Raw genomic sequence first — 16,889 nt, 5'->3', positions numbered from 1 at the left:
TGAGAGGAGCAACTGCTGCAGAGGCGAGTGAAAGTAAGGGAAGTAATAAAGCAACTCAGGACATAAAATAAGCACAGCAGAAATGTCAGACAGGATGAACCATGGTGTTAGACTAAATATATCTTTAAATGTTTCAGTCATGGCTGAAAATAACAGAAATAAACAGGTTTGCTGAATTCACATATCACTGCAATTCACAACAGTTTGCAATTTCTACCTGGAAGGTTTATATCAAGGTCACGGTGATTCAGTCTGCGAAGACGTCATCAACATCCATGTAAGCATATGATGTCATCCGGAGACTTTAAGCGACTTTTTGGAGCTAGTGCTAGCTACTTTCATTGGAAAAGAGTTGTCAACTCTGCCATACTTGGGAACTATAGCCAAGAAAACAATACTATAAAGAATCAGAAAAAAACTCATCATCTCCCAGTGGCTGGATCCACTAACACAGCAGATAACAATGGAGCAACACTCAGCTCTGGAAAAAAGTTATACTGATGGATTATATGTTAAAGGTTTGATTTTATTTTCTGAATGTTACACTTATGGACTATCTATGTAAACTGCCCATCAATATATTAAAGGGGAACTAATGTTTTTTTCAACCTGGGCCCTATTTTCCGATCTACTTTTGTCTAAATGAGACATAGGATGTTCTATATTTGATATTTCTCCAGTACGAAACTAGGGCTGACCTGCCTGCAGCCCGTGAGCGTGTGCTATATTAAATAATAGGGCACTCAGACAGCGTCAAACGAGGGAGCAGTGTTACTTCGGTAGCACATACAATAAAATTGCAACAGGCAGAGGAACATGTCCGAATCCAGCTAAAGGTAAACACAGGCGTTCATTTCTCCTTTCCGTTATGTTGTCAGATAATTATACTAACAATCCGAGCCTATCTGTGTGGAAAAAAAGCACTTGAAGCGGATGTATTTTGACGTTGTTTGACGCTGTCTGACTGCTCTGTTATTTAATATAGTGCGCTATATTAAATAATACTACTGAGCATCCTATCACTCGTTTAGACAAAAGTAGATCGGAAAATAGGGCCCAGGTTGAAAAAACATCAGTTCCCCTTTAAAGGCTGGATGTAACCATTCTGATGTTACACTTATGGATTCCCTGTGTAAACTGTCTACTAATATTAAGTGTTCTTAATTTTGTGTCCTTGTGTACATGGTCTGTGTGGATTTTCCATCCTTGTAGCATTTTATTGAGTTAACTCATGGATTAGGGTATACACTGGAAAGTGCCTCGATAAAGCCACTCCAAGGATTGTTAGCATCTCTCCATTATGTTTCTGTTGAAACACTGGAAAGTGTCTCGATATGTGACATCAAATGAAATAAACTAAAATTCAACTGGAACACTTCAATAACAGTCATTCTTTCGAGTAAGTGCATTTTAATCATTTATCCTCCTGAGTGTGTGTTTTTGAGTAAGCCCGGAATTCCGAGCAACACTTCTGGACTTTTATTTTGAAGCTCATAAACTCATTTACCCCGGAAGCTGTACTCTGTACTGTTGCGAACGTCACACTGTTTGAACAAGATGGCGTTTGGTAGATAGGTGTGTTATCAGAGTGTCTTTATTGTGTTTTTAAAGTGTGAACATGTCTAAAGTCCAAATGCTGAGAGCGTAAGTTAGGTGAAGCAGCGACTAACTGAAGAGATATTTGGGCTGTTTGAAAGAACGATAGCAGAGTACGAGGAGGAACTTTGTCGATCAAAAGAGGAGAACGAGCGACAACGGAAACTACTGGACGCTGTTTTCAACCCTCAGCTTCGGTTACACAGAGCAGGTTTGTTCATTAAACATTACAAGTTCATTATTAATAATATAACTGCAGGTTTGTTCAATAAATATTCAGTCTGTCGATGTTTATACGCCGCGTTAGCTTCTCTGGTGTCGTTGGCTTCTCTGGTGTCGTTAGCTTCTCTGGTGCCGTTAGCTTCTCTGGTGTCGTTAGCTTCTCTGATGTCTTTAGCTTCTCTGGTGTCTTTAGCTTCTCTGGTGTCTTTAGCTTCTCTGGTGTCGTTGGCTTCTCTGGTGTCGTTAGCTTCTCTGGTGCCGTTAGCTTCTCTGGTGTCGTTGGCTTCTCTGGTGTCGTTAGCTTCTCTGGTGTCGTTGGCTTCTCTGGTGTCTTTAGCTTCTCTGGTGTCTTTAGCTTCTCTGGTGCCGTTAGCTTCTCTGGTGCCGTTAGCTTCTCTGGTGTCGTTAGCTTCTGTTAGCTTCTCTGGTGTCGTTAGCTTTTCTGGTGTCTGGTGCCACGTGTTTTTTTTTTTTTTTGTTTTTTTTTTTGGTTCAGTTGTCCAGTGACTGTTGAGGACATTTCCAGGACAAACCATCACCTTTTGGAATCGAAACAGAGAACAAAGAGAATCTCAAAAACAAACTTTATAACTTTCATTTAGCTTTTGCCTTATCATTTACTTTATTCATTGTTTTTGTTTTATAATAGTGTATTTTTTAGGTGTAATCTAAAATATTCATTTCAAGTAGAGTTGTTTAAAATATTATTTAGGATAATTTTAATGGATATTGTAAGTGTAGTTTATTATTTAGTAGTTTTAGATACAATATGTCTCTTTCTGTGGAAGATGCTGTTACAGGCTGAGCCTGATGTGTGTGGCTTGTGTTTGTATGTGTGGAGATGTGTATGTGTGTAGTTGATGTAGGAGGTATGAGATGTTAGTGCGCCGGGTGTGGTGCGTGACGTCAGACAGATGCGCCCAGGAAGAAAGCGAGACATGTGCCATGTTGTTTACATCCAGCAGCCACAGTGAGAAAGCCTACACCGTTCTGTATGCTGTTTTTGAGTTATTTTTTCTCTATGAAAAAGTCAGACACTGATGAGAGAGGCTGTGCATCATTCCTGCAGTACTGCAAATAAAGTGCCGTTCTTCAACGCACACGAAATCCCGGTGTTTATGTGTTGTTGTTACAACGATCTAACACAAGCTAAAGGAGCTGGTGGTCTTCGGAGGTCCCGTTACTACGGTTCGGGGGTCTGCCAGCTTGGCGTTGGTAACAATGCATTAGCTTCTCTTCCCATCTCAGTCAGGGACAACCACAAAGAGATCTTTTTGTCTCTACTGAATGGAGAACATGTTTTTGGTGTACTTCCCACTGGGTACGGAAAGAGTGTTTGTTTTGGGTATTTTGGACAATAAATGGATATGGTAAGTAATTTTATTAACATTATTCTGCAACACAAAGTGAACAGTTTTTCTGAAAGTTGGACATTATCCACTTCTAAAATAAAAAGAATCACTCTTTTAACTCGTGTTTTGTATGCCATTATCGCTTGAATGTTGTCTATGTTGTGGCTCTGAATTGACCAATATCCTTGTGTTATATGTAAAAAAAAATTAGTTGCATCTTGATGCACAACATATTGTGCTTGTCGTCAGTCCACTTAAAGCCTTTATGAAGGACCAGGTTAGCCACTAGACTTCCCGTGGCATCAGGTGTGTTGGAGTCACCAGTGACATTTCAAGGAGAGACAAGCAAAGTGAGTGACAATAGCATGATTATTAAGACCCTTGGCTTTTTTAAAATCCATTTTAAGGTCATCTTAACCTGTGTATAAGCATTGCTTTTTAAAGAAAAAAAAACATGTTGCAACTGACAGGTCAGGTGACATTAACAGTACCTGTCTATTTCTTTTAATGTGCACTACCACCCGTGACTGCTATAGTGGCGCTGTGGCGCAGTTGAAAGCAGGTAGTGCTTTTGAGGGAAACAACGAATGAGTCACACAGGAAAACTTAAAGCGTTGGTTAAAAGTGCCTTTTTATGAACAAATATGGAATATACGGTACATTTGGAAGGGCGTACTCAGGGATGACATCCATGGCACTCAGGTAAGGACTTTATTTTTTGCATTTGAACATTTGTGTTAAAGTACGTTGTTCCTTTACTGTCGCTCTGCTCCCATATGGACGTTAACTCCGAGAATGTACTGTAAAATCTACAGGGCAGTCTCGATCCGGGGCTAGCTTTTCAGGTGCCGTTAGCTTCTCTGGTGTCGTTAGCTTTTCCGGTGTCGTGCCAAAGTACTTAGCCCCGACAGGAAGTGTATCCCCTGGCCGTGGGAGCGTGCATGCATTCAGCGAAGATGGACCCACATTACTGCGTTTGATTTCATCTAAATAAATGAAAACTACCAACATTTGCATTGTTTGATTTATCGTCTGTGTTGTGATTTTATCAACAAGGTTTTGCAAAGTAACACAGGGCTCATCCATCAAAATAAATACTTTTATTCTTCTGTACGTGTTAACGTCGTATTACACACTGTACTGAACTGAAAAACCAAGGTAACCTTGTCTTTTTCCTCCTATAAATTGATATATAATGCGCTGTAATTCACAATTTTGTAAATGATATATTGAATTTTTTGCAGTGCGCACATATACTACACATTACGGCAAAAGCGAGAAAGGACTGATTTCAAAGTAAAAGCAAGCTTCCAAAACGACCTCAGGGTATAGTAAAAGCAAGCTTCCAAAACGACCTCAGGGTGTCACCCAGAAAACATCACGTCAATCTGACGTAGCGTTTCAGAATAAAAGCCCTCTGAACTGTCATATTTCACTGTGCTCCTTGTACATTAAGATTAACATTAAAAAAAATACCCGTTATTACTCAACCGTTCAACTTCAGACTGATAGTACACAACCTCAGGGTGTCACCCAGAAAATACCAGGTCAATCTGATGTAGCATTTCAGAATAAAAGCCCTCTGAACTGTCATATCTTACTGTACTCCTTGTACATTAAGATTAACTTTTTTAAAAACAAAAAAAAAAAACAAAAAAAAACTACTCATTATTACTCAACCGTTCTTCTTCAGACTGATAGTACTCGACCTTTCTTTAGACAAAGACAACAAAAAACAAAAATGATCAAAGGTAACACATTTTCTCATCCAAAGTCTGGAGTTGACATTAAAGTAAGAGGCAGAATCACATGCAATACAAAACATGTTGTTCATCTGTTAAAATGTCCGTGCAATTTATATTATGTTGGTAAAACAAAACGTGAGTTAAAAACCAGAATCTGTGAACCCAAGTGTTCCATTCGTAATAATGACGAAAAATCCTCCGTTGCGAGACACTTTAATAGTCATAAACACACTGTAAGTGAACTACATTACATGGGCATTGAGACTGTGAACATGCCACGCAGAAGTGGTAACAGGGATAAGATCTTGCTTCAGAGAGACATATTGGATCCATTTCTTTGACACACTTATCCCTATGGGTTTAAATGAGGAAATCTCATTTGCATGTTTTTTTATGAATCGTGTGTAATCCTCATTAGGTTTATTTTTGTTAATTTCTTTGTTGTTAATTCTTTTCTTTTGCATGGTCACGTGACTTAGTCACCAATTGACTCCCACTGCTGTGATTTACAAGCTGTGTCAGTCGGGTTGTTTTATAATTAAGCACACCTGTGCGTGCTGTTGTATTGTTTGCCAGAGCACACTGAAGAAGGGCCAGACCCAAAACGTCTGTGTGGCAAAATAAAATTTGATAAACTTGGAGTGCTGTTCCTTTCATTTTTTAGAATTAAATCAGAGTACATTGGACATAGTGTTTAGTCATCTATTTTGAGTGTGTGATATATGTGTGTCTCATATATTGTTGCCAGGCAACCACCCCATCACATCCTTACGCTAACCTTTCCCTGTAATCATTCTACCAACAGTCAGTCAGGGTGTCAGTGAGCGTGTGAATGGCGGTCCTGCGTGTTGAAGTCTCAAACCTATGGCAGCGATGACGCTGAGTGACGGACCTGCCATTCTGTGTCACGCTCCTCTGCAAATTCTGATTTAATATTTCTCTGCTATGTTCCATGAAACCCTTTTGGTTTAATATTTCTCATGTCATTCCCAGTACATGAAAACATGGTTTATGCAGCAGTGTGTGCACAGAAATAAGGGACAAAATGCGTTCTGTTTTAATTTAGTAAGGGACAGTACATTTTAAATGTGGGATGGTCCCGTATTATACGGGACAGTGGCAACCCTACATGAGACCCAAACACACTTGGATAAAAAGGAAAACAACAAATGCTGTGAGATGGCAGTCTGAGGTGACAGAAAAGAGGATTAGCAAACTGTTAGTGTACCGTTCCGTACCATTATGATAGGAAAACGTCTGTTCTGGTTCAGTGCTGGAAGCTGCATCTATAATTCATGCAAGGTATCATGGGGATTAAGAATAACGTGGATACAAAGCTCTGTTTTCCTGAGTAAAACACCACATTTGTGTTGAAGAATCTTTTATATAATTTTATTTTTTTTTCCTCAGGCTGCCAGTAATAAAACTTGATGCACAGCAAACTCGCATATGGACAATCATTCTCACATAATTCACTTTAGACTGAGCAGGTAAAAAGCCACACTGTAGCCTCCAGACATGATTTCTCTGTAATGTGTGTGTGTGTGGGTGTGTGTGTGTGTGTGTGTGTGTGTGTGTGTGTTTCCTGCAGACGTCCAGCAGCTGTTGGTGGTTAAAGAAGAGGTTCCCCCTGAGCAGCAGGAGTGGAGCTCCAGTGTGGACCAGGAGGACCCAGAGCCTCCACACATTAAAGAGGAACAGGAGGAACTCTGGATCAGTCAGGAGGGAGAGCAGCTTCAAGAGCTGGAGGAGGATGATATCACCAAGTTCACATTCACTCCTGTCCCTGTGAAGAGTGAAGTTGATGAAGAGAAACCTCAGTCGTCACAGCTTCATCAAAGACACACAGAACAGATGGAAACAGAAGCAGAGGGAGAGGTCTGTGGAGGAGCAGAACCAGCCAGGAACTCAAATACACATTTACAACCTGAGACTGATGTCAGTGATGATTGGACGGAGACCAGAGAACCTCAGTCAGGTATTTGTCAAGTCACACATTTGCTTGTCTTAAGCAAGTCTCAAGTTTTAACCTTCAAGTCTCAAGCAAGTCCCAAGTCACGGTGGTTAGAATCAAGCAAGTCAGGTCAAGTCCTTGGTATGAGTCAAGCAAGTTGAGTCAAGTCATTTTTCTATCTTTAAAGGGAAATTTCGGTTTATTTCAACCTGTCTCCTATCGTCCTAAATTTGTTTCAAGTGTCTAGTGACATAGAAATAATAGTTAGCATGTTAGCTGTTCGCCTAGATACAGCCGGGGCGCATAGCGTCAGACCTGTTAAAACGTAAGTGAACGGGCATACTTAAAGTGCAAAGTTAGTCCACTAAACAAGCTTTTTTTCCACAAAGATCGCCTCATATCATTAGGATAAATGTCAGAGAACATATAGAAAATGACATGTAAACGTGTTGTCTTACCTTACCGGTGTGCTGCCATGTTTGTTTACCCCCTTAGCTCTGCTTTCCAAATCGCGGCCGAAATACTGCGAGAACAAGCAGCGATCTCATAGCGTGCCTGAACAAGCAGCAACAGCTGGAAGGCAGAACCGGACAGTAGCCTGAAAAGTTCATTCATTTATTTTATGAAAGATTTATAGAATAATGGCTGACTTTTTGCCAGACTTCGACTTTGTGGAGGAGGAATTTGATTTTGCAGAGTTTGATGGCCACCCTTATTTATTTGAGCCAGAATACACTGACGAAGAGCTTCGTGAACTTGAAGAACGGAGGAGAGAGAGAGAGAGAGGCACCACAGGTAGAGGACGAGAGAGGAGGAATGGCTGCTGCAAGGCTGCGTAGCTCTGGAGATTGGTGGTGTACTTGTGAATGCTGTGCCCCAATGCCCACAGAAGAGGAATGCCTCTGTTGCAAGGAATGGGACTGGTTGCAGCCTTATATTCAAGGTCTGGATGTGACCGAGGACGAGACACCTCCACCTGGGGTAGTATCCAGCTGGGCTTTATCTAGAGCTCGTGAGTTATATTTCGGCCGCGCTTTGGAAAGCAGAGCTAGATGGTAAACAAACATGGCACCACACCGGTAAGGTAAGACAACACGTTTACATGTCGTTTTCTATAAGTTCTCTGACATTTATCTTAACGATATGAGGCGGTCTTTGTGGAAAACAGCTTGTTTAGTGGACTAACTTTGCACTTGAAGGATGCCCGTTCACTTACGTTTTAACAGGTCTGACGCTACTATGCGCCCCGGCTGTATCTAGGCTAACGGCTAACATGCTAACTAATATTTTTATGTCACTAGTCACTTGAAACAAATTTAGGACGATAGGAGACAGGTTGAAATAAACCAAAATTTCCCTTTAATTGGATAAAAATAAAAAGTCAGACTCTGTGAGATGAACTTTCACTTCTGCCAGGGGTTTTTCATCTTACACAGCACCAGCAGGGCACTGTGGCTTGTTTGTGTAGTGTTTGATTCCAGCCACTTATATCCCTTTTCAACAGACATGAGCTGGCTTGGTTTGACTTTGCTTGTCTCTCTGTATGTGTGTATGTGTATCATTTGAGAGATCGTGACCTGGGACTTTGAGGTGCAGGAAGATGTTGTTCTGTAGTGTATAGGCTAGCTGTATTCTGTTTGTTGGCTCAAATTAGGAAAAAAGTAAAATTTTTGTTCATTGAAGCATGAGGAGAAGAGAGAAGGAGAGGAAGATGGTGCTGTAAGATCAGGTCACATTACTGTATATCGTTCAGGAATATGTTTGAGTTTGGAGTGTTCAAGCGTGTTGGAAGTTTTGGATATTGGAAATTTTGGACATTTCATGTAGGCTACAGTGGGTTGCATGTCATATTTGTGGGATTTGATGTAGGGATGTCCCGATCACATTTTTTTTGCATCCCATCCGATACGAGTCCTTTATTTTGAAACTGAGTCCGATCCGATACTTTGCACAGCATTAAGAAAGAAAAGAAAAGAATGCATCCAAGTTGTCCCATCAGGTTTTTCTTTTTATTTAAATAGTATCCAAAAAGCTCATTGGTGGTTCAACAGCACAAAATGTAAACAAATTTAACATCTTCTTGTCTTCAACAAATCCATTGAGCAACAGTGTTTCCCCTATATGCAACTAGCAGCGGTGGTGCTCCGCTGCTGAAATATGACCCCTGCTACTGATTTATTTTTCTTTTTTTGTTTTCGCTCTTTAGAAACTACCGTTACATTATTTGGCGCTACAGGCGCTTCATATCCAGGTCAATTCACACACTTGTGAGTAAAGCATAAAAGAGGAGAGGGCTCCGTCTGATCTCTTCATAAACTAAAGTTCTATTAAATTGCATGCATGCAAATCATGCCCACAGAGCGGTTGAGATTGCCAGCATATTTCACGATTTCATAGAGTCTCATCACCATCACCAAGTCATTCAAAAAGCACTACACAGAGAGTCATATCCTCACCTTTACTGTTTATTTCTCTTAAACAGCCAAGAGTACATGGAGCCAGCCATCACCCTCCTTTTCACTGCTTTGCTGTTAGTTAATGCTACTTCTAGTTTCAGGGTCTCAGGCATGTTATGTCCACTCACGTTCTCATCTCTCGCCTCTCACAGATTCCCAGTTCTCCTCATCATCTTCCCTTTCTCCCAGTAGATGGGACTACTGTATACATCAGTGGATATGGATGATTATCAGAATGTGAGCCCCTAATTGAGCCCTTCAAGGGACTCTTATATGAAGAGTCCCTTGAAGGGACTCTTAATATAATAACATAACAATATATTATTTATCGTGTTATACGGTGAAACGGTTCACCTTATAACGTGATGACATATTGTTTACACGACGGCATGTCATTTCTGTCTCTACATCGTCGCACCTTTACAATCCTCCTCTGCTCTCTGTATCAGTTTAATGAGTTCGGCCCCGATACACACACACACACACACACACACACACACACACACACACACACACACACAAGGTGAGCACACAAGAGTGCGGTTCAGGACGCATTTTTCTGACAGACAATTTGTTCATTTCAACTGCTGCGTCTGCTCCCACACTCCTCCATCTCAGTAACTCGCCAGTATCGGCCGCTCCTTCTGGGTCAATTCCACGCGAGATTTCCGAGATTCACCCTTTTGGTTTCCATTTAGCCAAAAACTTTTTTTTAATCTTTTTTTTTAACTCAGTAACGGATGTGATCTCCAATGTAGCTCAGTACAATACTTTTTTAAAATTTACTTAAGTAAAAGTAAATTTACTACTGAAAAAATTACAAATTACACACAAAAAATACTCAATTACAGTAAGTAAGTACAGTGAGTAAATGTAATAAGTTACTTTCCACCTCTAAATTTAGCTAACATAACATATCATAAAAGTGGCTTTAAATGGTCCATAATGTTATCTACATTGTGTTATTTTGTAAGGCAGCGGATACTGTGCCATTACCAGCATTTTATTTACTCAGGCTGCCAGTAATCAAACTTGACTCACAGCAAACTCTCGCATCCTATGGACAATCATTCTCACATAATTCACTTTAGTTTGAACAAATAAAGAGCCACACTGTAGCCTCCAGACTTGACAAGAGTAACAGTACATGTTAATGACTGCTATGAAATTAAAGCTCACCTCAACCTCACTCACTCTGACACAGCTGAGTGAACACTGTGAAGCTGTTTGATGCTCAGAGATCTGTAGAAGTTCAATAAGGAGATTTTGAGCTGTGATGTGAATGAACGACACCATTTTTCTGTAACACCTGTGTGTCTATGTGTGTTGTGTTGTGTTGTGTTGTGTGTGTGTGTGTGTGTGTGTGTGTTTCCTGTTTCCTGCAGACGTCCAGCAGCTGTTGGTGGTTAAAGAAGAGGTTCCCCCTGAGCAGCAGGAGTGGAGCTCCAGTGTGGACCAGGAGGACCCAGCGCCTCCACACATTAAAGAGGAACAGGAGGAACTCTGGATCAGTCAGGAGGGAGAGCAGCTTCAAGGGCTGGAGGAGGATGATGTCACCAAGTTCACATTCACTCCTGTCCCTGTGAAGAGTGAAGATGATGAAGAGAAACCTCAGTCCTCACAGCTTCATCAAAGACAAACTCAGCAAATGAGAACAGAAGTGGAAGGAGAGGACTGTGGAGGACCAGAACCAGCCAGGAACTCAGATCCAGATACACATTTACAACCAGAGACTGATGACAAGACCGGAGCGTCTTCTGAACCAGACACTGATGACAGTGATGATTGGACGGAGACCAGAGAACCTCAGTCAAGTTTAAACTCTCTGAAAAATGATCAAGTCTCTGTCAATGATTTGATTGTTGGTGAGAAACTATTTAGCTGCTCTGAGTGTGGGAAAAGATTTGGTTACAGTGGAGGTCTGAAGAAACACATGAGAACTCATACAGGAGAGAAACCATTTAGCTGCTCTGTGTGTGGGAAAAGATTTGGTCACAGTGGAGTTCTGAAGAAACATATGAGAACTCATACAGGAGAAAAACCATTTAGCTGTTCTGAGTGTGGGAAAAGATTTGGTGACAGTGGAGATCTGAAGAAACACATGAGAACTCATACAGGAGAAAAACCATTTAGCTGCTCTGAGTGTGGGAAAAGATTTGGTTACAGTGGAGATCTGAAGAAACACTTGAAAATTCATACAGGAGAGAAACCATTTAGCTGTTCTGAGTGTGGGAAAAAATTTGGTCGTCGTGGAATTCTGAAGCGACACATGATGGCTCGTACAGGAGAGAAACCATTTAGCTGCACTGAGTGCGAGAAAATATTTTGTTACAGTGGAGATCTGAAGAAACACATGACATTTCATTCCGGGGAGAAACCATTTAGCTGCAGTGAGTGTGGGAAAAGATTTGGTCACAGTGGAGATCTGAAGAAACACATGAGAACTCATACAAGAGAGAAACCATTTAGCTGCACTGAATGTGAGAAAATATTTTGTTACAGTGGAGATCTGAAGAAACACATGACATTTCATTCCGGGGAGAAACCATTTAGCTGCAGTGAGTGTGGGAAAAGATTTGGTCACAGCGGAGATCTGAAGAAACATATGAGAACTCATACAGGAGAGAAACCATTTAGCTGTTCTGAGTGTGGGAAAGTATTCGGTTACAATGGAGATCTAAAGAAACACATGAGATCTCATACAGGAGAGAAACCATTTAGTTGCTCTGAATGTGGGAAAACATTTGGTTACAGTAACAGTCTTAAAGTACACATGAGAGCTCATATAGGAGAGAAACCATTTAGCTGCTCTGAGTGTGGAAAAAGATTTGGCCTCAGGGCAATTCTGGCAGTACACATGAGATCTCATACAGGAGTGAAACCATTTAGTTGCACTGAGTGTGGCAAAAGATTTGGTGACAGCAGAGCTCTGAAGAGACACATGAGAACTCATACAGGATCAATCTCTTTAGCTTCCCAGAGTGTGGCAAAAGATTTGGTTGTAGTGGAGTTCTGAAGGAGCACATGAGATCTCATACCAGAGAGAAACAATTTAGCTGCTCTGAGTGTGGGAAAAGATTTAGTTACAGCTGTGATCTGAACAAACACGAGATCTCATATAGGAGAGAAACCATTTAGCTGCTCTGAGTGTGGAAAAAGATTTGGACTCAGGGCAATTCTGGCAGTACACATGAAATTTCATATCGGAGAGAAACCATTTAGTTGCGCTGAATGTGGTAAAATCTTTGGTCAAAGTGGAGGTCTTAGGAAACACGTGAGATCTCATACTGGACAAAAACTATTTAACTGCCCTGAGTGTGGCAAAAGATTTGGTTGTAGTGGAGTTCTGAAGGAGCACATGAGATCTCATATGGGAGAGAAACCATTTAGCTGTTCTGAGTGTGGGAAAAGATTTGTTTATAGCGGAGCTCTGATGAGACACATGAGATGTCATACAGGAGAGAAACCATTTAGCTGCTCAATTTGTGGGAAGTCATTTACACAACAGGGAAATTTACATTCACACATGAGAATTTATGAAGGAGAAAAGTGATTGAGCTGTTCAGTCTAGAAAAAAATTGTATTTGGGATAACATTCTAAAAACACTCATGAGAAGTCATACGGGAGAAAGTCTTTAAGTTTAGTGTCTGTATGAAGTCTTTTACACAAACTAGACAGTTACACAAACACAATCAAACCCACACAAGAGAGACATACTGAAGCTGCAGTGTTTCTCACTGAAGATTATCTTGGCCTAAATCTTTTTCAACCTGAGACTATGACAAGATGAAAGACTACTCAACCTAAAGCTTTCTGGAAAATATTTAGTCTTAGTATGTCATGTGACAGACTGGCGGCAGGCAGACTGACACAGACCTAAACATTTATGTATGAATGTATGTTTTAAAATATATGTATTTACTTACTTTCCAAGATCAATCTTGTACAGCCAGGGGGAGTATTTCCCCTCTGAAAGCCAAGCTGGGTCAAAATGTGGGTCATACAGTGGTTACTGGACTTTTACTGCTTGTCAGGGGCAGGGCATGCAGCACTTTGGCTCTTTCCTGTACTTGGATCCAGAGCAGGAGGGCTACTCTGGCTGCTACTTGAAGGAGAGCGAGTGCTGCTATTTTCACCACCCTGGGAGCGTTTATAAAAATGCAGATATTTTTGTTTGCTTTGCAGGTGGTTGACGCAACATGTTTTCTGATGAGTGCTCTTTGTCGGCTGGTGGGAGTGTGCTCATCTGTGTGTGTGTGCACATGTGTCCATGTGTGTGCATGCGCACACATCGAAGCAGAACTTCGCCATGACCGATGCAGAAAGCAGAGGAGTATTGTAATCGTGCAACCATGTAGAGACAGAAATGACATGCCACCCAGTTTTAGACAGGTCCTCAGACTCTGTAGTGACAAGAACCAAAGCAGCCAGATCCACACTGGCCTTTATGAAAGATCTAAACCTCTGTGACTCCTGGGGACACTTTCACCCCACAACTAGACACTACTCCTACTCCTGTCTCCACAACTCCCATATGAGGATAGATTTTTTTTCTGACATCTAACCAACTAACCCATAGAGTGATGGAAACTGAATATTTATCGAGGATCATTTCAGACCATTCCCCACTGACACTCTTATTGTTAACACTTAAAAAAATCCAGGGACCATACACGTGGCAGCTGGATCCAACTTTGCTCAAAAAAGCTCATTTTTGTAAATTCATGAGAAACCAAATTAAGTTTGTCTGTGAAACACACTGTGTCTTTTCCCCCAGTAGCTTTGTATTGTGGGACACAATGAAAGCCTTCTTAAGAAGGCAGATAATTTCTTATACCAATGTTTTAAAAACACATGGCTGAAATGAATGAGCTTGAGAAAGAAGTCCTATGTTTGGAACATGAACAACATATGTAACACTCAAGGGAGACCTACTAAACTTGAATAAACAAAAAGCTCAAATATAACCTCTTGAACACATACAGAATAGAAATAAATATTCTTTGAGCCAAACACAGATGTTATGAATTGGGGGAAAAGGCGCAGAAAGTCTTGGCTTGGCAGTTGAAGACGGATAAGAAACCTGAAAGAAATGAATGATTGCTTAAAACACTATTATTCTGCGTTATATACATCAAAGTCCACAGATGACCCTGCCACAATTGATACGTTCTTATTAACTATTGAACTACCAAGCTTAACGGAGGAGGACCAGGAGGAGAAGAACTCCCCTTTCACTCAAAAAGAAATCAAAAAAGCCAGCATCTCATTGCAGTCAAATAAATCACCCAGTGAAGATGGGTTCCCTCCTGAATTTTATAAGGTGTTAAAAAAACCTGCTTGTCCCTCTCTTTAAAGATGTTTTGAATTTGGCAACAGAAACTCAAACTCTACCAGATTCCTTTTCTATGGCTTTAATAATGGTTACTCATATGAAAAACAAAGACCCTGAAAAAATGCTCCTCCTATAGGCCTATTAGCCTTCTAAATGCAGACTTCAAGATTATTGCCAGATTAAACAGGTTCCTCTCCAAGTTTATCACTATAGACCAAACCATTTTTATAAACAAACCATTCTCAGCTGATAATCTCTGCAGACTAATAAAGACTTTAATAAAAACTTTACTCTCCCAGTTTGGAGAGGGAGACAAGAGAACTGGCATAGTTAGGTCGGTTCCAAAAGTCACACAACAACACAAACTAACTGTCCAATCTAAGGGCAGCTGAAGACCAGTGACTCATTGTGTTCTGTGAAGTAAAATTACTGATTCTTTCTGTGGAGTCTGGTTGCTTTTAGAAGAGCATCATGTAACTGCATCAGTTTTCAGTTGTAAAGGGCTGTCTGACAGCATGGTTAGGTGTTGAAAAAACTTTTAATATGGTGTCCCTTACACTGATGTGGATATTGTTTAGGTGATCCTGTTTTTATGTGGCTAAGATAGGTTTTGCTGCTGTCGCTGTCCACAGTCACCAGACTCCTTTGATAGAAACAGTCCTTCTTTCTACCTAGCTCCCATGCCATTTTTAGTCTCTTTTGGGTCCGTCTGTATCATTCTGTATCCCCTCTTGAAATTCAGAGGTTTTACGGGTTCACAAAGACAGTGCATGTGGAACTCTTGGTTGGTTGTTTTTGTTGTGTTTCTACTTAGCAGCAGTAGTATGAGTCATGGGGTAGATAACTGATCAAGAGCTCCAATCAGAGGTGATCTGATTGATGGATGAGAGGAGCAGCTGCTGCAGAGGCGAGTGAAAGCAAGGGAAGTAATAAAGCAACTCAGGACATAAAATAAGCACAGCAGAAATGTCAGACAGGATGAACCATGGTGTTAAAATATATCTTTAAATGTTTCAGTCATGGCTGAAAATAACAGAAATAAACAGGTTTGCTGAATTAACATATCACTGCAATTCACAACAGTTTGCAGTTTCTACCTGGAAGTCTGCGAAGACGTCATCAACATCCATGTAAGCATATGATGTCATCCGGAGACTTTAAGTGACTTTTTGTAGCTAATGCTAGCTACTTTCATTGGAAAAGAGTTGGTAGCTCTGCCCTACTTGTGAACTATAGCCAAGAAAACAATACTATTAAGAATCAGAAAAAAAAAATCATCTTCTCCCAGTGGCTGGATCCACTAACACAGCAGATAACAATGGAGCAACACTCAGCTCTGGAAAAGTTATACTGATGGATTATGTGTTAAAGGTTTGATTTTATTTCCTGAATGTTACACTTATGGACTATCTGTGTAAACTGCCCATCAAAATATTAAAGGGGAACTAATGTTTTTTTCAACCTGGGCCCTATTTTCCGATCTACTTTTGTCTAATTGAGTGATAGAATGTTCAATATTTTATATTTCTCCAGTGCGAAACTAGGGCTGATCCATTGTCGGAACCCATCGGCTGTATTCGGCGTCTGACTTCCGGCAGATGGCGATACAGCCTCGGGGGGCAGACCCCCGATTTTTTGGCATTCCGGTTTGATTCGAGCGGAGGACGCTAATTTCCGTTTTCGTCTTCCATTCAGAGTTTGCAGTGACGCTAATTATGGTCCGCTTCGTTAGTTCACTGCACGGACCATTTAACCTGGCAACAACTGCAGCCGGCTCAAACATGATTGGTCAATATCACGCAAACTACAAACAACCTACAACCGGAAAACAGGGCTCTTCCGCTCTTCTTCCGAAGGTAAAATCTCCGGGCTTTGCCTACAGAGTCTGTATATAGAGACTAGGGCTGACCTGCCTGCAGCCCGTGAGTACGCGCTATATTAAATAATAGGGCACTCAGACAGCGTCACACAAGGGAGCAGTGTTACTTGGGTAGCACATATACTAAAATTGCAACAGGCAGAGGAACATGTCCGAATCCAGCTAAAGGTAAACACAGGCGTTTATTTCTCCTTTCCGTTATGTTGTTGGATAATTATACTCACAATCCGAGCCGTGTGGAAAAAAGTGCACTTTAAGTGGACGTATTTTGATGTTGTTTGATGCAGTCTGAGTGCCCTATTATTTAATATAGCGCGCTCACAGGCTGCAGGCAGGCCAGCCCTAGCTT

The 16,889-nt window shown here is 40.9% G+C and overlaps 2 protein-coding genes across 2 annotated transcripts in view; both read left to right on the top strand.

Moving 5' to 3' along the window:
* Positions 1 to 16,889, top strand: part of LOC117245837 (uncharacterized) — a 277,287-nt gene that overhangs the window by 211,002 nt on the left and 49,396 nt on the right. The gene's annotated exons all lie outside the window — the stretch shown is intronic.
* Positions 10,848 to 12,520, top strand: LOC117245911 (uncharacterized). Its single transcript, XM_078163906.1, has one exon. It carries the CDS (start codon positions 10,974 to 10,976, stop codon positions 12,339 to 12,341), a length of 1,368 nt encoding a protein of 455 aa, XP_078020032.1. The 5' UTR covers positions 10,848 to 10,973; the 3' UTR covers positions 12,342 to 12,520.

This window comes from Epinephelus lanceolatus, chromosome 22 (assembly GCF_041903045.1).
Source record: "Epinephelus lanceolatus isolate andai-2023 chromosome 22, ASM4190304v1, whole genome shotgun sequence".
NCBI classification, from domain to species: Eukaryota; Metazoa; Chordata; class Actinopteri; order Perciformes; family Serranidae; genus Epinephelus; species Epinephelus lanceolatus.
This window is presented reverse-complemented; position numbering and strand designations above follow the sequence as displayed.